The sequence below is a fragment of the Mus musculus genome, chromosome 18 (assembly GCF_000001635.26).
Source record: "Mus musculus strain C57BL/6J chromosome 18, GRCm38.p6 C57BL/6J".
NCBI classification, from domain to species: Eukaryota; Metazoa; Chordata; class Mammalia; order Rodentia; family Muridae; genus Mus; species Mus musculus.
In genome coordinates, this window is record NC_000084.6 from 24,223,417 (window position 1) to 24,245,450 (window position 22,034).

The 22,034-nt window shown below is 39.8% G+C and overlaps 1 protein-coding gene across 5 annotated transcripts in view; it reads left to right on the top strand.

The window, feature by feature from the left end:
- Galnt1 (polypeptide N-acetylgalactosaminyltransferase 1) overlaps positions 1–22,034 on the top strand; it is an 81,496-nt gene that overhangs the window by 18,096 nt on the left and 41,366 nt on the right. For all 5 annotated transcript variants that reach the window (XM_030250335.1, NM_013814.3, XM_030250336.1 and 2 more), the window contains exons 2-3: positions 9,183–9,237; positions 14,826–15,069. Coding sequence is in view for 3 of the 5 variants with exons in the window: in NM_013814.3 (NP_038842.3) it covers positions 14,931–15,069 (139 nt within the window). In the remaining 2 variants the exon portion in view is untranslated. The remainder of the gene's footprint in view (positions 1–9,182; positions 9,238–14,825; positions 15,070–22,034) is intronic.

The window sequence follows — 22,034 nt, forward strand, 5'->3', positions numbered from 1 at the left end:
GTAGTATATTGTACATTAGACCTTGTCTTTCAGCGTTATAGGCTCAGGTGAACACATTGGATAAACAATTGAAGAGAAAAGAAAATATGAGGTATTTGGGCAGCAGGAGTGGATATTTGAGCTGAGAGCTGGGTTATCATCTGTCTCAAAGGCCTTCACAGAACCTTCCTGTGCCTGGCTCCTTCCTTCCTTCATCTCCTCATACACTGCTTCAGAGAAGCCTTTCCTGAACGCAGTAAAATAACCAACTCCGTGGTCAGTTGCTGACGTGGCAGCCAGAAGATTCTTTATGGCATGTTCCTTATCTGTCACTTTTCTACTTCTCAACTTTGTAATATAGTTTCATGAGATTGAAACGAAACTGGTCTTTAAGGAAACTGCCCTGTATTTTTGCAAATGTACTAGGGAGTGAGGAGAAGTCAGCCCTTTCTCTTTACTCCTTGACTAAATTAGAGTTGGCAACTCTCAGGTTAGGAATATAATATAAGGGTCAGAGAAGCATTTGAGCATACTGTTGGGATTTTATTCCCTTTACTATGCTTTAATTTACAGTGTTTGCTTTAGTGGGTTTTTAGTATACCATAGCATTGAAATATGGGGTGCTGCAAATCCAACCTAAGTTCTCAGGAAAAGCAGTCTGCACTAAACGGCTGAGCTTTCCAGCACTCAGACTACCCCCCCCCTTCCTTCTCTCAGTCCCTCCTTCCCTCTCTTTCTCTCTCTTTAAAGTCTAATTTAATACCTTCGTGCTCTAATGCTATACAGGGAGAAAAGAAGTGTGGTTCTTAAAGAGTTAATAAGCAATCCTCATAAAAAGTAATGAGAAAATTGGACAAGTTGCCTTGCACAATGAGGGTAACCCTTCAAAGGAACTGACTAATAGTGACCTAATTAAATTCTAATTACCTTTAGAAGTATGAAAGGTATTCTATTCATTTAACCAGCATTTCAATAAATACTAAGTACTTTGATCCTATTATATATTTTATCATTTATTTTTAAATTTTAGTTACTTTAAATTTTTGAATATGGAATGTCTCAACTTTTTGAGTGGCATCTCCAAGTGTTCGCATTTAGATGTGCCCTGGTTTCTTGAAGTGGGTGGAGTCATGTAGTATTAGCATCTCTGTGAGCCACCCTCCCTTCTTCCTCATACCAAGAAGAAATTACTATAGTTCTTACAATCTTATATTTAATTAAAAAATAGTATGTTGGGGGAAAGTGTTTCAGTAGTAGCTGCTTAGTTTAGGATCATAGTCCCTACACTGTCAGTTATGTGTGTGCATGCGCTCCTAGAGATTGAACCCAGAGACTCACACATAATGTTCAAACTTTCTGCCATTGAGACTACAGGCTCAATACAAATACGAGAGATGGTTTTCTTGTTTGAGCATTTACTTTCTTCCTGTTGTTCTTAGCTTTCTATAGTATAGTTCAGTCTTATTGTTATCAATTGGTGTTCTGCTTTTATCCAGAAATGGATGAATTTTTGTTTAGTTTACTGATGTTTGCTAAGTGTCTAGAAGTTTGTTTGGCACATACTTGTTAAATGAACCAGTTTCCTTTGACTTTTAAGTAGTGTTGATACATTTCTTTTGGGATAAATACTTAGTGATCTAACTTGTTTAGAGATCATAGATGCTTCTTTTTTTTTTGGCGGTGTGGCAAATGTAAGACTTAAATTTTTATTGAAGATTAAAAATGTTGGATCAGAGAGATGGCTGGGGGATAAAAACATTGACTGCTCTTCTTCCACAGGACCTGGATTCAATATCCAGCACCCACACATATGTCAGCTCACAGCTTTCTGTAATTCTAGTCCCAACAGATTTCAGAGGCTCTTATAGCCTCCTTAGAGGATACACAATGATATTTTGACATACTTGCAGGCAAAACACCTGTGCACATACGTGGTGGCGCCCGCCTTTAATCCCAGCATTTGGGAGGCAGAGGCAGGCAAATTTCTGAATTGAGGCCAGCCTGGTCTACAGAGTAAGTTCCAGGACAGGCAGGGATACACAGAGAAACCCTGTCTCAGGAAAAATAAATAAATAAATAAATACAAATTTAAAAAATATTGGGCTATTATATATATAATAATATATATACATATATATGTATATATATGTATGTGTGTATGTATGTGTGTGTGTGTGTGTGTGTGTGTATATATATGTATAAATATATAAAGCCCACCCCCAACACACTTCCTCCAACAATGCCACACACACTCCAACAAGGTCACATGTCCTAATATTGCCACTTCTTGTGGCCAAGCATTGAAACACATAAATCTATGGGGGCCAAATCTATTCAAACCACTACATTCTATTCCCTGGTCCCCATAGATTTGTAGCTATAACATAATGTAAAATGCATTTAGTCCAACTTCCAAAGTCTATCACAGTCTCAACAGTCTTTAAAAGTTCAAAGTCTCTTCTGAGATTCATGTAATCACTTAATTGCTATAATTACTACAATCTGCTATAAGATCAAAATCCAAAAGCAGATCACTTACTTCCAGCATCACAGGATATACATTATTGTATTAGTCAGGGTTCTCTAGAGTCACAGAACTTATGGAATGTCTTTTTATATTTAGTGAATTTGTTGTGATGACTTAAGTTCAACCAACCCAACAATGGGCAGCTGTAAATGGGAAGTCCAAGAATCTAGTAGTTGCTCAGTCCCACTAGACTAGTTGTTTCAGTTGATCTTCTGTAGAACTAGATTCCAACAGATGTGCTGGCAAGTATATGCAAGCAGGCAAAAAGAGTGAATCTTCCTTCTTCTAGTGTCCTTATGTAGGTCTCCAGCAAAAGGTGTGGCCTAGATTAAAGGTGTGTACCACCATGCCTGGATCTGGGACTTGTTTTGTCCCAGACTGACTTTGAACTCAGAGATCTTCTTGTGTTAGTCTTCTGGGATTAAAGGTGTGTACTAACTTGCCTCAGCCTAAGCTTTTCATAGCCACTATGTATGCCTCAAGATCTCCATGCCAAGATCCAGGTCAGAAACTTGTGTCTTCCAGCTTTAAGATCTGAATCACAGGTGAGCCCTCCAATTCTGGATTGTAGTTCATGCCAGATATAGTCAAGTTGACAGCCAGGAATAGCAAGTACAATTATTATTCCAAAACATCATAGTGAGGTAATACTGTACCAAAGCAAGACCAAAAAAAATCAGCTGGGCGAACTCCAAACTCTGCATTTCCATGTCTGATGTCCAACTCCTTTCAGCTTTGTTGACTGCAACACACTTCTTTCTCATGGGCTGGTTCCACTTCCTGTTAGCAGCTTTCCTCAGCAGGTATCCTATGACTCTGGCATCTCTAACATGTTAGGGTCTCTAGGACGACTTCAACTTCACAACTCTTGTTTCATTGTCTGGGATCCACACATGATCTTCTGGACTCCTCCAAAGGGCTAGCATCACTTCTTCACCTCTGCCCTCTGTAGCACTCTAGGCTCTGACTGATTCCAGTCCATTTGTTGCTGCTATTTTTGGTGGCCGTCCTATGGTACTGGCATCTCCAAAACTGGGGTCTTCCACTGCAATTAGGCTGCACTTCCACTAATAGCCTTTGTGGTCATTAGAATAGGTATGGCCCCCATTAGATGCATGTGTTTGGATGCTTGGCCCATAAGGAGTGGCACTATTAGGAGGTATGGCCTTGTTGGAGTAGGTGTGACCTTGTTAGAGGAAATGCTTCACTGTGCAGGTGGGCTTTGAGGTCTCATATACATGCTCTAGCTACACTCCGTGCAGAAGACTATCTCCTCCTTGCTGCCTGCAGAAGAGAGTCTCCTTTGGATCAAGATGCAGAACTACCAACTCCTTCTCCAGCCCTTTATCTGCCTTCACACTGCTTTGCTTCCCACCATGATGGTAATGGACTGAACCTCTGAAACTGTAAGCCAGTCACAATTAAATATTGTCCTTTATAAGAGTTGCCTTGGTCATGGTGTCTCTTCATAGTAATGAAACCCTAACTAAGACAGCCAATCATAGGTTCTCTTCATGGTACCAAGTCATCTTTGCATAACTCAGTCAGTTCTGGACCTTCAACTGCCTCTGAGGCTGAACCTTCACTAATGGCTTCTAACAGTGCCAAGCCTCAGCAGCTCTCCATGACCCCTTCCCCTTCATACCTTCAAAACCAGGCCACCTGGGTGACTCTTATACATGAACAAGTCCAAGTGCTAGCTCACGGTAAACTTTGGTCACCTCACACAATGGCCTTTCTGTCCTTCATGCAGGGACATCCTAGGCATATACATCTGGCCCCCGTGACTTTCCTTAGTCTTTTAGAGAAATTTCAATCCTTGATTCTAAAACCAGAACCACCTGACTGAAGCTGCCGACTACTGCTTCTTGCTGGGGCTAGAACATGGCCCCTAATTCAGTTACATCTTCATCAGCTTCCTGTTTTCAGTGATTTCCTTTATTGCCTAAGCTTGTCTGTCCTGGAACTTGCTCTGTAGAGTGAGTTTGAATTCAGAGATTTGCATTCCTGTCTATTGAGTGCTGGGATTAAACGTATGTACCACCATATCTGAACTTAAGCTTTTTTTTTTTACCTGAAACTTACTCTGTAGAAGGCTGACTTGGAACTCATCTGCTTGTGTCTGTCTCCTGGGATTACAGGGGTGTACCACCATGCTTGAACCTAAGCTTTTCTTTAATTCCCTTTTACAAGATCTTTCTTTATAAGCATGACCACTATTCCTCAGAATCTGGATCAGAAGCCTGTGTCTTCCAGCCTCAAGATCTGGAAGATCTGTGTGTCCTCCATTTCTGGATTGTAGTTCATTCTAGATATATAGTTAAGTTGACAACCAAGAATAGCCATCACAATCCATCCCTTGTCAATTTGACACACAATCATATTTTCTCATGTCCAAATGAAAGCAGTAACCAGGTCATAATTACACCTAACATGATATAACTATCCTTGTTCAACTGCAAACACATAAACAATAAGCTTAGTTGGGTGGGATCTTGCCCTGAGGTCACCACTTCCTTAATTCTATTTAATATCCTTGAACACAGGATTTCGCGCCATTTCACTTCCTGGTGCCCCTTTAATCTTTGAGCCATACATTTTGTATTTTTCCTTTCTAAGTTTGCTACGTCTGTTCAAAAGGCTTTTCAGAAGAGTGAACCACAGGACAGAGCCTATGCTAGGCTATTTTAAGATGTCCTTTGTTAATACAATTAATCTAAATCGCTTCACTTTAGCCTCAGGTAGACTTTTCAGACAAGGGCAAAAAGCAGCCACTTTCTTCACTAATATATCACAAGTACAGTCTTTAGGCCACGTACTAAAATTCTCTGAAACCTCTTGAGCCAGGCCGTACAGTTCTAATCACCTTCAGCACCGCTGTCTTCCATGCTTTTACTAGTATGGTCCATTAAGCCCTACTTAAAGCATTCCACTGCTTTACAAAGTCCCCAAATGCACATTCCTCCAAACAAAAGCATGGTCAGGCCTATCACAGCAATATGCTCTTCCCTGGTATCAACTTCTGTATAAGCTGGAATTCAGAAGTAGGCTCCAATAGATGTACTGGCAAAGTAAGTGCAGTTAGGTGAAGAAGAAAAGCAAACCCTTCCTTCTTCCGTTGTCTTCATATAGTCCTCCTGTGGAAGGTTTGGCCTAGATTAACGGTCTGCCTCAAGATCTGGGGTAAAGGTATGTTTTGATCCAGGTTAAGAACATGCATCTTGAGGCCATCCTAGTCTACAGAGTGAGTTCCAGGACAGCCAGAGCTATACAGAGAAACCCTGTCTCAAAAAACAAATAAACAGCAACAAAAAAGAACATGCATCATTCCCGTTTTCTACTGCTGTGGCAAAGCATCAAGAGCAATGAAACTCAATGAAGAAAGAGTTTATTTGGAGCTTGAAGCTTCACAGGGAGAATCCATGACCATCATTGCAGGCGATAATGGTCTCGGGCAGACTTGGTACTGGTGCTGCAGCTGAGAATTTACATCCATAGTAATGAAACCCTAACTAAGACAGCCAATCATAGGTTCTCTTCATGGTGACAAGCCTCAGCATCTTTGCATGACTCAGTCAGTTCTGGACCTTCAACTGCCTCTGAGGCTGCACCTTCACCCATGGCCACTGACAGTGCCAAGCCTCAGCAGCTCTCCATGACCCCTTCCCCTTCATACCTTCAAAACCAGGCCACCTGGGTAACTCTTATACATGAACAAGACCACTTAGTTGTTTTAACAATCTCTTTTTACCTGTTTTCAGTGTGATATTTGAACAGAAAGCCCAACATTAGTTAAATATCTGTCCTACATATAAACATGGAGACCTTGCAGTCTGTTTGCTACATTTCTTCTCAAGTGTGTTGTCTAGTATTTTATTCTTGTAGTAATTATTGAGCTGCGTCCTCTGTCTTGTGCCAAGAACTGCCAGATTCTATAATGATATTAGACAGAATACAGGCCTTGGATTTTTGCAGTTCATATGACAACAAGCTGAATAACTATATTGACTAGAAAGTATTGTGGCCCTTTGGTCTGGGGAAGTTCCTGTGGGGTCCTTCACTTCCCAGAGCTGCTCCCCAGGATGATGGTTGAAGTTGTTTCCTAGTATCTTAGGTTTTGGTTAGAGGAAACCTAACAGAAAGTCTTATTTTTATTTTTTTTTGGTTTTATTTTTATTTATTTATCTATCTATCTATTTATTTATTTGAGACAGGGTTTTATTTATTTATTTATTTGTTTGTTTGTTTGAGACAGGGTTTCTCTGTGTAGCCCTGGCTGTTCTGGAACTCACTCTGTAGACCAGGCTGGCCTTGAACTCAGAAATCCACCTGCCTCTGCCTCCCAAGTGCTGGGATTAAAGGAGTGTGCCACCATGCCCGGCCAAAGTTTTATTTTTAACATTTAGGCATCTGTGTTGAAGAGATAAAAGTGACAGAAGAAATTAATAGCTTACCCTGAGTTTTGTTTTTCAGTCTCCTTAGAATGTAGCCAAGCATTCCTGCTCATTATGTACTGTTGAATTGTGAGCTCCCAATTCTGTAGTTTCCTGCTTCTGTGTTTTAGCTCAGTTTGTGTAAATATATCTTTTGCCTTTCTACTAATATAAAACAAATTGGTCTTTTTCCTCACTAGTTTTTTTTCCTTGTAATCTCCATCTTATACCCTTGAAACCTTTTGCAAAGATATGAAATCGTCTTGTAAATTATGGTGTATTCCATCATCTTATCACATCTAGAGATTAGATTTGTTAAGGCAGGATCTGATAGTCCATTTTGTGTTCCTACCAAAGAATTCTTGAAAATGAACCATAAATAAAAGCCATGTATTGTCCTAGTTTTGGAGGCTAAGAAGTCCAGTATCAAGTAGTCAGCATGTGATGCGGACTTACTGCTGTGTTACAACAAGGTGGAGGAATATCACATGGTGAGAGTCAGTATGCAAAGCAGGCATGGTGGCGCATGCCTTTAAGTTTAGTGCTAGGGAGTGATAGGCACGTGATCTCTATGAATTTGAGACCAGCCTGATCTACATAGTGAATTCTAGGCCAATCAAGGCTACATAATGAAACCCTGTCTCCAAAAAAAAAAAAAAATGTATTTCAGCCAAGGTCTCTCTTCTTTCTTTAAAGACACTAATCTCATCATGGGAGTCCCTGTTCTTTATGGCCTCAGATAATATTAACATTCAAATTTTGGATTTAAGTTTCTAACATACAGTCTTTGAGAGGAACACATCCATGCTATCCAGAGCCTAATTTTTTCATGTTTTAGTTTTCTCTGTTAGTGTACTGTTTTGTATGTAATTAACAGAGTTTGAACATACTATGGATATATGATCTTCAGTTGATTAGCTATAGTCATGTACATAACAGGATTTCAGACAAAGGTAGACAATGATAAATACTGTAGAACCTAGATTTGTAGTAGGCTTTGCTGCTAGGTTTATATAAGTAACACTTTTATGTTCATATAGTAATGAGCTTACCTCATGACATGTTTCTCAGAACACACACTTGCTAAATGCACAAGACTATAATACCATTGCTAAGATGGGTATGTCACAGCAGGTTCTAGTTTGTAGTCATTAAATTTATATTGAAATTCTACTGCTAGATGGGTTCTCTACTGTTTACACTTTTACTTTTTTCCTTCAGAGGATACATTCTGATCTGAATCAATAATTGTAGCTTGCAAGATGCTTGGGGTGGGGTGTTGAATTTAGGAGCACAATACCTCATCACTGAAAGGTTATCTTCACATAGAAAGATTCATATACATGGAGGGAAGTGTCAAGGTTGGTCGGACTTCATGCTGCATCCAGACCCCATTGCTTTCCACAGTTTCACTTTGCCATCCTCAGTATGATAAAAGCTTTCCTTAAAGCTTTAAGATAGCTTCAAGACTTGAAGTATATGTTGATTCAAAGAGTAGCTAGAGAAAGGAAGATGCTATTTCTTTTTTTTTTTAAGATTTATTTATTTATTTATTTGTTTATTTATTTATTATATGTAAAGTACACTGTAGCTGTCTTCAGACGCACCAGAAGAGGGCATTGGATCTCATTACGGGTGGTTGTGAGCCACCATGTGGTTGCTGGGATTTGAACTTCCAACCTTTGGAAGAGCAGTCGGGTGCTCTTACCTACTGAGCCATCTCACCAGCCCCAAGATGCCATTTCTTCTTTATCATCTTTTTTCCCTAAAGAAAGAACTTTCCCCAAATGCTTTCTAAAGAACAGATTTCCCTCCAGGTTCCCTTGATCATGATTTAGTTTTATACTTTTGTAAGATAAATGCAGTGGTTATGGCTGGCCTAGGCCAGTCAGGAATGGGTGGCCTAGTAGAGAATTATCACAGGAGTTTCACTGCCGGCTGCTAAGGAGTAGAACGTTGTGTGTGAGATAAGGAGTAAACAGCACTGCAGATGCAGTCAACCTGTCTCTGTCTCTGGCCTTCTCTTCGGAAAAGTGGATTTTATTAATTAACCCACTTGTTCTTAAAATAGCAATTAACTGGAGTGCCTATGTATGTCCCTTACATTACACTTAGCTTTGGGGAAGTAGCTGAATAATCAATGGGCAGCTAGCCTGCAGTCTGGGTCCTGGCTGTGGAGCTAAGGGGGGAGGAAAGAGTTAACTCTGAAATACACTGACTTTAGGACATTTATTTTTCAACAGATGATTTGAGACATGTGGATTTGTGATATGAATTCATTTGGAAAGCCACTTTGGGGTAAGTTGATAATAATTGGGAATTAATGACTTCAGGATTATACTTCTCTATGGATTTTGAAACTTATATCCTTTGGATTTTATGCCTTATATTCATGTACTAGAAGGGCTTGTTGTTTTAGGTTTTGTTTTTTAAATTTTTTTTTAGGCAGAATTACACTATATAGTCCTGGCTAACCTCCAACTCAACCAAAATCCACTGCTACCTCACTCCCAAACTGGGATTAAAGGCATATGTCACCATGCTCAGCACCAGAATGGTTTTGTACTAAGTTATTATTTTAATAAAATTTGAGAAATATAGGGATAAAATATAGTCTCAGTACTTTATTAGTGCATTTATATTTATTTCTTATTAGCAAGTCAATTTGAAGACTAAATGAAGGAAGAGCAGGTTCAGGAAAGAACCTTTAGCTAGAACTAAACTTACAGTCTTCTTATGTGACTGGGAAGTCATTTCCAGTGTAGTGTCGATGATACTGGAGTAAAGTTTGTCTTTAGCTTCTCTATTGCAGAGGTCATTTTCATTGCATCAGTGCATATGTGAAAGAATCCTGATTGTTTCATCTAAGAAAGCACCTTTAGCAATGTCACTTACTATTGACTGAGTGTGCATTGTTGCAGTTGAGCTGTAAGATGAGTGTACTTTTCTTTTAAAGAAATAATGAGGCCACATGGGGTTTGGTTGTTGGTTGCAAATTGACCTTTTGAAGGCCACATAACTAATAAGTGTTAGAACTGAAATTTGAACTTAAACATTTGGCTAAGTAATGAACTTAAATATTTCCTTGTTTTAATATGTAAGTTGTATTGGGGTTCCTAAGGCCACCCCCAGATCTTCTGGTTGGCTTGGAGAACTCAATAGGCTGCAGCACAGTAGTACTAACTACAGAAATTCATTGCAGCAAAAGGACACAGAATCTGGAGGAGAACAGGAGTGAGCTTGCAAGTTTCCTCTCCCCGAGAGATAGCGGGGTGTGAGTAGTTTCTGCAGCAACCGTGACAACACACGAAAGATTGCCTGACAGGGAAAGTCAGAAACTCATGTCCAGATTTTTACTGGTGCTGGTTATGTAGAGGTATCTTGTATCTTGCACATACCAAAATTAGAGTCACAGAAGAAAAAGATGTTTAACTAACAAAATTGCGTATGCCGTTAAGGCACAGTGGGGCACACTTGTTATTTAGAAAAAGTCTTGTATCACTATGGAGAACTGTTTATTATTCAAGCTCTCTGATTTGAGCTAAGGGCCAACTTTATATACCACACCTTTTCAAGGAGAGCAGTTTCAGGCCTGCTATATTAACTTCACCTCTATACATTGATTTATTCATTTGAAGAAGTTATAATCATTTATGTTCTGACAAAGAAAATAAAATAGGTGCAGTGGCAAACTAATTTTTATTTTGTTTTTTGTTTGGTTTGTTTGGTTTCTCTGTGTAGCCAGCCCTGGTTATCATGGAACTCACTCTGTAGACCAGGCTGGCATTCAAATCAGAGATCCACCTGCCTCTGCCTCCTGAGTGCTGAGATTATAAGCATGTGCCACCACTGCTTGGTTTAGTCAAACCAAAATTTTAATATCATATTTTGAATGGTCTAAGTTGCTACTGATAAGAAAGCTCACATGACCTCCTGGCTAAGATCCATCACAGCAAAGGATAAAGCTGCAGATAGCAGGAAGGCATCCTGAGTGCTAAAATTATAGCGAAAGGCACCACACTCAGAGTTATTTTACCATTTTAATAGTGAGATTATTTAGGAAAACATTTTAGATTTTTTTTTAAAGCTTAACTCCTTGTTTCCATCAACTTTTAGAAATAGGTCTTTATGATTTCTTTTATTCATTTTCTTAGAATAGTAGAGTTGTTCTATCATACTAAATGTCTTTTGCAAGAAATGGAATATCATATAAAATAACTAAGTAGTAAATCATAGTGACTATATTTTTTTTTTGGTCTTAAAAAAAAAAATCTACGGGCTGGTGAGATGGCTCAGGGGGTAAGAGCACCCGACTGCTCTTCCAAAGGTCCGAAGTTCAAATCCCAGCAACCACATGGTGGCTCACAACCACCTGTAACAGAGATCTGATGCCCTCTTCTGGTGCGTCTGAAGACAGCTACAGTGTACTTACATATAATAAATAAATAAATCTTTTTAAAAAAAATCTACCACTTATGCTCAGTAATAAAACAAGATGTTGTAGGTACCCCACCTGTTTACATTGTACTGGACATCATAGTAAAGTAGCTGAATTAAAAATCAACCATCAAGAATCAAGCACATTTCTCAGTTAGGCCTGGTAGAACACGCCTTTTATTTATTCCCAGCACTTGGGAGGCAGAAGCAGATGGCTCTCTTGAGTGGAAGGCCCCCTGGTCTACAGAGTGAGTCCCAGGACAGTCAGGGCTACACAGAGAAACCTTGCTTTGAAAAACCAAATAAGAAAAAACAAAAGAAAGAAGGAAGAGGAAGAAAAAGAAGAATCAAGTGCATTTCTATAAACTAGTAACAAAGTTACAGTACTCAAGAAGAAGAAAATATTTAAAAATATCTGGTTGACTTGAAACACAACTGTGAGATTTATTGAACTCATTACTAGAGAGGCCTCACTAAGTGGAGAGATGAGAGTTTGTGGATTTGAAAAATCACAAGGACAGCAGTTCTGATTGCTCATAGATTTCATTTGAATTACAGTGGCTTTTGGAATAGAGCTTTTAAAAGTTAATCTAAAATTTTAAAGGGAAACCAATGACACACATATACAAGGCACTCCTGAAAAAGTAAGGAAAGGGCTAGGAGTGGCAGAGGCAGGTGGGTCTCTGAGTTTGCGGCCAGCCTGGTCTGTAGAGCAAGTCCTATGATAACTGGGACTACATATACCCTGTCTCAAAAAAATCAAGAACAAAGAAATAATGAAAGGTATATGTACATCAAGGTGGCTTAGTAGGTTAAGATACTGGCTCTTAAGTCTGATGACCTGAGTTCAATCCCCATTGTTTGCCCAGGTCCTTAAAGACAACTTATTTTATTTTCTGAACTTAGAATCTTTCTACCCGGTTGAAAGAAAGGACGGACTCCAGAAAGTTGTCCTCTGACGGTGACTCATCCTTCCACATAAAAATGTTATATTTCTCGGAGTGGGGGTTGAGACAGGCTTTCTATGTGTAGGTAGCCCTGGCTGTACAGGAACTCCATCTGTAGACCAGGCTGGCCTCGAACTCAGAAATCCCCCTGCCTCTGCCTCCCAAGTGCTAGGAGTAAAGACGTACGCCACCACCGCCCAGCTTGAAGTATTTCCTAAGATATGAGAAATGATACTTTTTTGAACCATAAATGATATTCCTTATTAAAGGTAAACTGTGAACTAGAAAAAAATTACAGGTAGAGCATATAACTGACACAACACTAGATAAAGAATTTTACAGAAAGAAGATGATAAAACCAATTACCTAATAGAGCATTGGGCCAGATTTCAGTATGTATATGAGAAAAGAAATGGAATGATCATCAGTAACAGCAGAGACGATAGAACACCAAATATAAAGCTGGGTGTGGTGCTGCATAGATGGGGACCTGAAAGATGGGAGATGAGGCAGAAGGGTCTGCAGTTGGAGGCTAGCTTGGATTAAATGGTATAATATCTCCTGTCAGCAAACAGACAATATATGTAGCTACAAAAGGTAGTGATTACACATGAAAATTATCAAAAATACAAACTCCTCTCCACAGTGCTGCTAATGTAAATACACCATACTTATGAAGTATGTGTTTCTTCTGCCTGTGTCGGAGATCTGGGATTCCTGTGATGACGACTCAGGAGCAAGGGAGAGTTCTCACTGTTTAAAGCATTTTATGTGAAGGATGCTCAAAGATACTTTTTAAAAAATTGCATACAGGTTGTTAGGTAGACATGTTTTCTCCTTAGATGTCTCCATGTGAAAAGACATGTTTTTTAGATACAAATGAACCGACAATAATATATATTAGTGTAATGGTCATTAGGTCTTAAAGAATGGGTCTGGTGAAATACTTAGTTGATAAGGTCTTGCCTAGGATGCATGAGAGCCTGTGTTTGAGTCCTAGCTCCACATAAACCTATTGTGCCCACTTATAATCCCAGTACTGGAGTGTTAGAGGCAGGAATAGTAGAAGTTTAAGGTCATTCTGGCCCTCTAGGAGCTTTAGGTCTTATTGGTCTATTGAGACCCTGTTTTGTTAGTGTCTTGGGTTTTGATTCTCCTCCCCCCACCCCCAACTACATTAGCAGTCAAGATTCTTTGCCAGACAGTTTTCGGTGTGAAATGGCTTAAATATAAATTTGCATACCCAGCTTCCGTGGAGAGAGCCATCGTTTCATGTTCTGTAATCCTTTCATGCTTTTCTATAGTCACTACTCACTGCATGTGACACTAGCAAATGAATAGACATGATGCAGAGGCAGAGAAAGTCGGTAGCACCCTTGTTTTCTCTCACCTTGACATCAAAAAATGCTGTTCTGATGAAAGACCATAAGTAGGAGATCAAAGTCTCCAGAGATGTGAGCAGAAGTAATTTATGTTACAAGTATCATTTAGCACCTCTTTGCGTGACTCTCTGGCTCTTCTAGCAACTTTGTGAAGAATTACTGTAGGTATTTTATAGATAAACTCACCTGCCCTGGATTGTTCAGAATCTTCATCTTGTAAGACTCCCCTTGTAGGAAGCTGCACAGCACCTGTCAGCCTGCTTCTTCAGGCAGTGCTTACATGACTCAGCATGGGGCCCATGGACAAGGTATTCCCTCAGTGTTCTTGATTGAATAAACTTGATTTGTTTCTGTCCTAGTCAGCAGCGACACTAGCTTTGTGTTATTCAGTGACATGATACTCAGGCTGCTCCAGGGCTCTCCAAGGCAAATATTGATTGACTTGTTAGAAACAGTTTTACTCAGAGTGTTTCTGTCACTTTCTGATGACAATATAAGAGTGTCTGTCGTAGAGTGTAGAAGAGTGGGAGTAAAAGCTAAAAACTCAGGACATCAGAGTTTAGGAGGAAGTCTTGGAACCCCTTCCCTTTCCTGCAGTGTTTGTTTTCTAAGTGAGTAGTGACTTGATGTTTGTACACAGGATTTGGTGGGAAAAAGAGGACAGGAATTAGCGTGAAAGACTGTGCAGTACTGGCTGGGGGAGAACTGGATATTCAGACTAGGATCACTGTTTGCTGAAGATCTTGGCTTGATTGACTCTTACAGCTTTTGTCTTAGAGTTCAGTAAAAACAGTTGCAGAGAAAGGAAGTTAAGACCCATGTTTTGATGAGACTGGAATAGTAGCTTACTGCTGTTTTAATTTATATATCCAGTTACAAGAAAATAGCACATTTTTACACATTTTATTGGCTATTTAGATTTCTCTTTTTTAAAGGCCTGTTTATACCTGTTTACCCTTTTTCTATTGAATATTGCTCTATAAGAGTTATTTATATAATAATGGACTTTCTTGTTAATGAAATTAATTCATATCTTAATATTTATAATGTTAAATTAATCATATGATCCATTTCTCACGTATTGAATTTAAGAGTCATTTTCCCCCTTTTTTCTTCATAGGCTATGACTGTGATTTCTGATGAAACCAAATTGGAATAATTTTCATGATATTTGTATATTTATATCTATATATATTTTAAAATTTTACATTTGACTTAAAGTGCCATGAGAAAATTTGCATATTGCAAGGTGGTTCTAGCCACCTCCTTGGTTTGGGTACTCTTGGATATGTTCCTGCTGCTTTACTTCAGTGAATGCAACAAATGTGAAGAGAAGCAGGAGAGAGGACTTCCTGCTGGTGACGGTGAGTGGCTTTGTACAGCTGTCTTCTTAAGGAGATTGGTCATTTCTACTGTAGTTCAAATTTAGATTTATAGCTGTATATTTCACATTTTACATTATTTTATATAAAATTTAAATTTATATGTAGATTTAAATTTTAAGATAAATAGTAATCCCTAAGTTCCTATATGGTGATTATATTTCTAACAGTGTTGTGATTGGTTCTTCTGACAGTTGAATGTTAAGTGTGACTGACTTGCTCAGTTTACTTTTTACCAGATGACAGGGAATCTCATAATTGGAACTACCAAGATTGCACTGAAGATTGGTCTAATGCCATAATGCAGAGTGGGACATTAAAGCTTTGTTAGCAGGTGTCCAGTCTCGTGCTTGACTCTCATTCTCTAGATACAGCAATGGCTCTGAATCCTCTAGTGCTGCAGCCTTTTAATAGTTTCTCCTGCTTTGGTGACCCTAACTGTAAAATTACCTTCATTGCTACTTCATAACTGTAATTTTAGTACTGTTTTTTTTTTATTACGTATTTTCTTCAATTACATTTCCAATGCTATCCCAAAAGTCCCCCCCCCCCCCCAACTCCCCTACCCACCCATTCCCATTTTTTGGCCCTGGCGTTCCCCTCTACTGGGGCATATAAAGTTTGCCTGACCAATGGGCCTCTCTTTCCAGTGATGGCCGACTAGGTCATCTTTTGATACATATGCAGCTAGAGACACAAGCTCTGGGATACTGGTTAGTTCATAATGTTGTTCCACCGATAGGGTTGCAGATCTCTTTAGCTCCTTGGATACTTTCTCTAGCTCCTCCATTGGGGGCCCTGCGATCCATCCAATAGTTGACTGTGAGCATCCACTTCTGTGTTTGCTAGGCCCCGGCCTAGTCTCACAAGGGACAGCTATATCACCGTCCTTGCAACAAAGGCTTGCTAGTGTATGCAATAGTGTCATCGTTTGGAGGCTAATTATGGGATGGATCCCTGGATATGGCAGTCTCTAGATGGACCATCCTTTTGTCTCAGCTCCAAACTTTGTCTCTGTAACTCCTCCCATGGGTGATTGTTTCCAATTTTAAGAAGGGGCAAAGTGTCCACACTTTGGTCTTCGTTCTTCTTCAGTTTCATATGTTTTGCATATTGTACCTTATATCTCGCTATACTAAGTTTCTGGGTTAATATCCACTTATCAGTGAGTACATTTCATTTGAGTTCTTTTGTTAGTACTGTTTTGAATCATAAATATCTCTGTTTTCCGGTGGTCTTAGATGACTCCTGTGAAAGGGTTTTTCAGTACTCTCATTTTTTTGTTTGTTTGCTGTTGTTTTGTTTGTTTTTTGAGATAAGAGTTTCTCTGTCCTGGAACTCTGTCCAGGCTGTCCTCAAATTCAGAGACCCACCTGCTTCTATCTCCCAAGTGCTGGGACTAAAGTTGTACACCACCATTCCTGGCTTGGCATTTTACTCTTTGAAGAAATGATATGTAGTTATTCTTCCAGTACTAATTTTCTTTGACTCTAATTGTTATAAGGAGGAAGATACTTGGTTCTCCAAAATTTGTGATCTGAAAGCTATTTATTTGTGTTAGGAACTGTGCCTGTTTAATTATAATTTATTTATATAACCAGCTCTGCTTAGTTGCTGGAACAGCATGTTAGCAATACCTAGGTTAGCCCCATCAGTCTACTTAAAAGTTCACAAAATACTACTTTTACAGTTCTTCTACTACTCAACATTACTGATTAACAAAACACTGCCTTCTTAACTGGTAGTAGAGCTATACACCCTATTCCCTTAAGACCCGAGGGCAAGTTACCTCTCACTGGTAAGAAACTGCTGTGCTTTTTTTTTTTTAAAGATGTATTTATTTATTTTATGCGAGTACATTATATTCAGACAGCAGAAGAGGGCATTGGCTCCCATTACAGATTGTTGTGAGCCACTGTTTGGTTGTTGGGAATTGAACTCAGGACCTCTGGAAGAGCAGTCAGATGCTGAGCCATCTCTCCAGCCCGAAACTGGTGGGTGTTCTTTTCCCAGAGTGGCTTTCCTCTCCTTCACCCCACTTTAATGTATTGTCAGTTAGAGTTGGAGCTTATGGTTTCTGTCCTGAATGTAGAGGCTTAAAAGCAAGAGAAAAATAGAGACTCTGTAGCACATAGAAACTCAGTTAGAGAATGTGTTTAAAGCTCTAATAGGTGTTGAACAAGAACAGAAAAGTTTTGAGCTGGAGAGATGGCTTAGCAGTTAGGAGTATACTGGTTGCTCCGTTAGTTCTCTGCATCCACATAGTGGCTCACAACCATCTGTAACTCCAGTTTCAGCAGATTTGACGCATAATATATGTGAAAAGCACTCATACATATAAAATAAATACATCTAAAAAGAATTTCTACCTTTAAAAAACTTGTCAAAGATAAGCATGGTGCTTACACAGTAGGCCAAAAAGGGATCTCGTGGCTTGCCACAGATTTTGGCTCATCTGCAGGCAGGGGCACACCCTCAATGGATTTCAGACAAGATGTTAAGCCATCTAACAAGACTGGGACTTTTGAATGAATTGATGGTTGTGTGCTGGAAGAGACCTGACTAGAAGAGACATGGATACACAAACTAGTGGCAGCCTGTCATGAAAGTTTGAAAGAGATAAAAGTTGAAGTTGACCCTCATGTCTCCTTGGTTAAACAGATTGCTGAGGCAGACTCCCCATCGGAGGAGCAGCCTGGATGAGACTCTGGGTCTTAGAAGGCTAGGAATAAGTTTTGAGATGCAGTTTGTTTTCCTCCCCTTCCCCTCTCACACACCCACACACACAACACTTGGGGGTTCCCCCCCCCCCATTTTCTTCTTTGGTCTTTTAAATGCTGGATAGCAGGTGTGTACCACCATGGTTGGCGAGATAAGTTGTTTATGCTATGTTTGGTAATAAGGTTTCTGATGGCCTTGTAAGTGCCATTTCAGAGAATGCAAACATGGAGGGCAGGGATGGGTGGGCTATTGAGAAACAGACACACAACCTCTTAGCACACTTGAGCATGGAAGAAGCAGGTAACACATGTTAAAGAAATGTCTGTACACATCTGTGTGTATGTACATTGAGAGAGAAGGAGATGGTAAAAAGGGGGAAGAGGAAATTACCAGCAAGTAGTACAGTATAGTATTGAAATCATAAGAAAAGGGTTATTCTTGAAGATCCTAAGGTTAATATGGTTTTGAAACACTAGTGACATAGACTTCAAAGAAAAGGAGCAACTTTTGTATGAAAATACAAAGTAATGGAGAAATGTGTTGAAAACAGCATGAAACAAGGTGATAATGCTTTGCTTATGGAATAAAACTGAACACAGAATCTCAGAAAAGGTGATGAGGTTCATGGGCTCTGAAGGAGAGCTGGATTTGAGTCAGATCTTAATGGGGAGATGGAGGAAGTAGTGTTTTGATGGCGAGGGCGTCTGGTGTTGAACTGAGAAGGATGTCAGCAGTGGGAGAGCATTACTCCTGAGAAACACTAGTTTTCTGCTACTGTGGCAGCATGAAAAGTAACTCACTGTTTTTTTAGCCAATGCATTATGGCCGGGGCAGAGTGAAGGGTAGAGGAAGCTGCTCACCTATGATGGCCAGGAAACAGTGAAGGGGTAGGGTGGGACAGGATGTGAATATCTCTTCATGGATACATACTTGCTAGTCCCACCTCTTTAAAGGTTTCTTTGCTTGGCAAGTAGGCAAGATTTATTTATTTTTTTAACTATATTATTTGAGTCTCCTATGATTTCAAATATTTTAATCTCTATCTTAAAATCACAGCAACAATGAGAAAATTACTATATTTTTTTCTTAGTGAATCTGTGGATTCATTTTACATTCTTGAGAGAGTTGTTAGAAACACACTGAATAACTTCCTATTTGCAGCTCTGGTGTCCCTTCTGCTCCTCTGCTCTTAAGATCGCTGCTGAAAGAATTCTGACAGAACAAGCAGACTAGCATAAACAGTCTGTTACAAAGTGAACAGAGATGAGAATGGGCAGTAGCCAAAGGGACCACTGCAGAGTAGGACACTGAGAGGGACCAGTGAGACCATTGTGCTCACCTACAGGCTTTCATGGGCCTTGTACTGTTTCTGAAGTCTCTATATTACAAAGTTCTTCAGGTGACTGAAGGACCCATCTTTCAGACAGGTTAGAATGTTACATTTCTACCCAGAACCAGAGGTATAACTCATAATCCATTTTTATGAATGGTAGTCACTTAATAGAACAGATTATTTTTAAAAAGTGAATTTATAAAAACAACTTTTATAAACGGGGTTGCGGTAGGGGGAGCACCTTCCCTTCATGGGTCTCAGCAAAGCCCTACTACCTCTCTTCCTGTTCTTTTTTTCTTTTATGTGTGTGTGCATGTAAGTGCCAAGGTTGTGTGACAAAGTCAGAGGACACATTTTGGGAGTTGTTTTTTCCTGTCCCTTGTTTGAGGCTGAGTTTTTCTTGTTTCTGCTGCTGTGCTCCATGCTAGCTGGCCCTTTAAATTTCTGGGTGATTGTCCTGTTATTTTCTTCCCACTCTCTATAGGAGAGCTAGTATTGAGAATGTGAGCTACATCTAAGATTGAGGGTTTCAGGGATCGAATTGTGTAATCCAGCTTGTGTGGCAGGCAGTTTAACCACCGGGCCATCCGCCTGGGCTTATACTGTCTTCATTGATATTTTAAAGTTTAACAAGGAGAGCTGTGGTCATGCTTTCTTTCTTCCACATGAGATTTTAGTTGTGGGGAGTCTGTGGATACATATGTCTGTGTGTGGCACACAGAAGCCAAAGTTGATGTCAGCTGTCTTCCTTTATCACTGTGCATCTTTTTGTTTGTTTGTTTGTTTGTTTGTTTTGACTTTTTGAGACATGGCTTCTCTGTGTAGCCCTGGCTAGCCTAGAACTCACTCTGTAGACCAGGCTGGCCTCAAACTCAAGAGATCTGCCTGCCTCTGCCTCCTGAGTGCTGACATTATGCCACCACTGGCCCGGGTAATGTTTTATTTTTTGAGATATGGACTCTTGGCCTGAAGTTCACTTATTGGGCAAAATGATCTGGCCAGCCATGCTCAAGCAACCCTCCTGTCTACCTCCCCAGCACTAAGAGTGCAGCCACATGCTGCTCCTCAGCCAGCTGCCGGGCACTTTACCAACCTCTTTCCAGTTGTCAGGAGAGTCACCTGTGATAGTTTTTTCTTTCTTTTAGTTATCACTGTTTTTCACTCACTGGTGTGGAGAGAGAGGGAGAGGGGGGAGAGGGGAGGGGGGGGAGAGAAAGAGAAGCTTATTTGCAAGGAAAAGATGAACAAGGCTCTGCCCTATAGATCTGCTGGTCATAGAACATGTCCAAGAACAAATACAAACAAACAAACAAACAAACCCATTAAGCACAAGGTCTTTTACCCATTGTTCACAGTATCCCTAAGACCAGACATGAGTATAACTTACTAGTAGGATCTCCTGGAACCAATGACAGTTTTAAGTTTAGTCTGTGTTTTGCACCTGCATACAGTGTTGTGTGTGCTATGTGTGCCGTGTGTATGTAGGAGGTGAGAGGATGACCTGCAGGACTGGATTACTCCCTTATCATGGTTCAGGTTCGTCACACTCAAGATTGTTGAGCTCAGTGGTCAGCACCTTTACCCTGAGCTGTTCCAGCAGCCCATGATAACAACTAGGAGCCCGAGACTTCAGTTCTTGGTTTTATAAGCTGCTTATTAAAAGAAAGGCTCTCTTCTTAGTGATCTGCTGGCCTGCTGATAATATCTGGCTAGCTGCTTTACAATATTTGTGCCTTTGTACCACACCTCAGACAGTCCTTGCTGACTAGTACTTGGGCAGATGCTATCAATCCAAGAAGGTTTTTTGTTCCCTTAAAGTCACCATTTTTGTGTAGAGACACATTCAGAAAACTTAAAAACTTAACTGCTGGATAATAAAACTTTCAGTTCTAAAATAAGCAAATGGGCTGGAGAGATGGCTCAGTAGTTAAGAGCATTTGTTTTTGTAGAAGACGGGGTTTGAGTCTCAGAATACACGTAATGGCTCACAACTGTCTGTAACTTTAGTCCAAGAAGTCAGATGCCTTCTTCTGATTGCCTGGGCACCACACATGCTGGTAGTGCACATATGTGCCTACAGGCAAAACACTCATACCCATAAAATAAAAACAATAAACACATTGTACCCTTAACAATTTTTATGCCATTTTTGGTCATACTGCATTCTCTTATTATCCCATGTAGATGAGAAATTGAATACAATAACTTCAAAGTTTAGTGTATGTGACAACCCAAAATTTCTTGGAATGTTTTTTTATCTTAAAAGCATGGAAGATGGAGCCGAGTGTGAAAACTGCTCCTGACCTGGCAGTGCTCCTGTTCACAGCACTTTCACCGCCATTTTTGCTTTACTTATGATTGGTTATTCATGTGCCTATGATACCTGTTATAAAGTCCAGCATTTTCAGTTGGGCCTATGTATTATTTGAGCATAAAGCCTGTAAAATACTACTAAACTTTTGTAGAGTTTTCATGTCTGAGCCATGGTCTACTGGGCTGCACCTGCACAAAGTTTAGTATTCATAAGAGATAATGGCTTATGAGAGACACATGGAAGTCCTGGAAGGACAAATGTGTGGCAGTGGAGAGATGGTAATTTATTCTGAGTCAAATGTAAATAACCATACCCAAGAACATGGATCCATGTTACCCCAGTTGACATGTTTCACTGTGAAAGTGGTGACATGAGTTTCTTAGTCACAAAACCATTGGAGGCTAAGGTCAGCACACTTATCAGAGTCATTGGCAGGCAGATTTCAACAAAGTAGGGAGTGTTCTAAAGTGGGTATCCCAGGAGTCTTAGTGGTTAGTGGTTTGCTAAGATTACATCTCAAAGATACCAGATAGTCAAAAGGTGACCAAAAAATAGCCAAAGATAATTTGGCTCTGGACC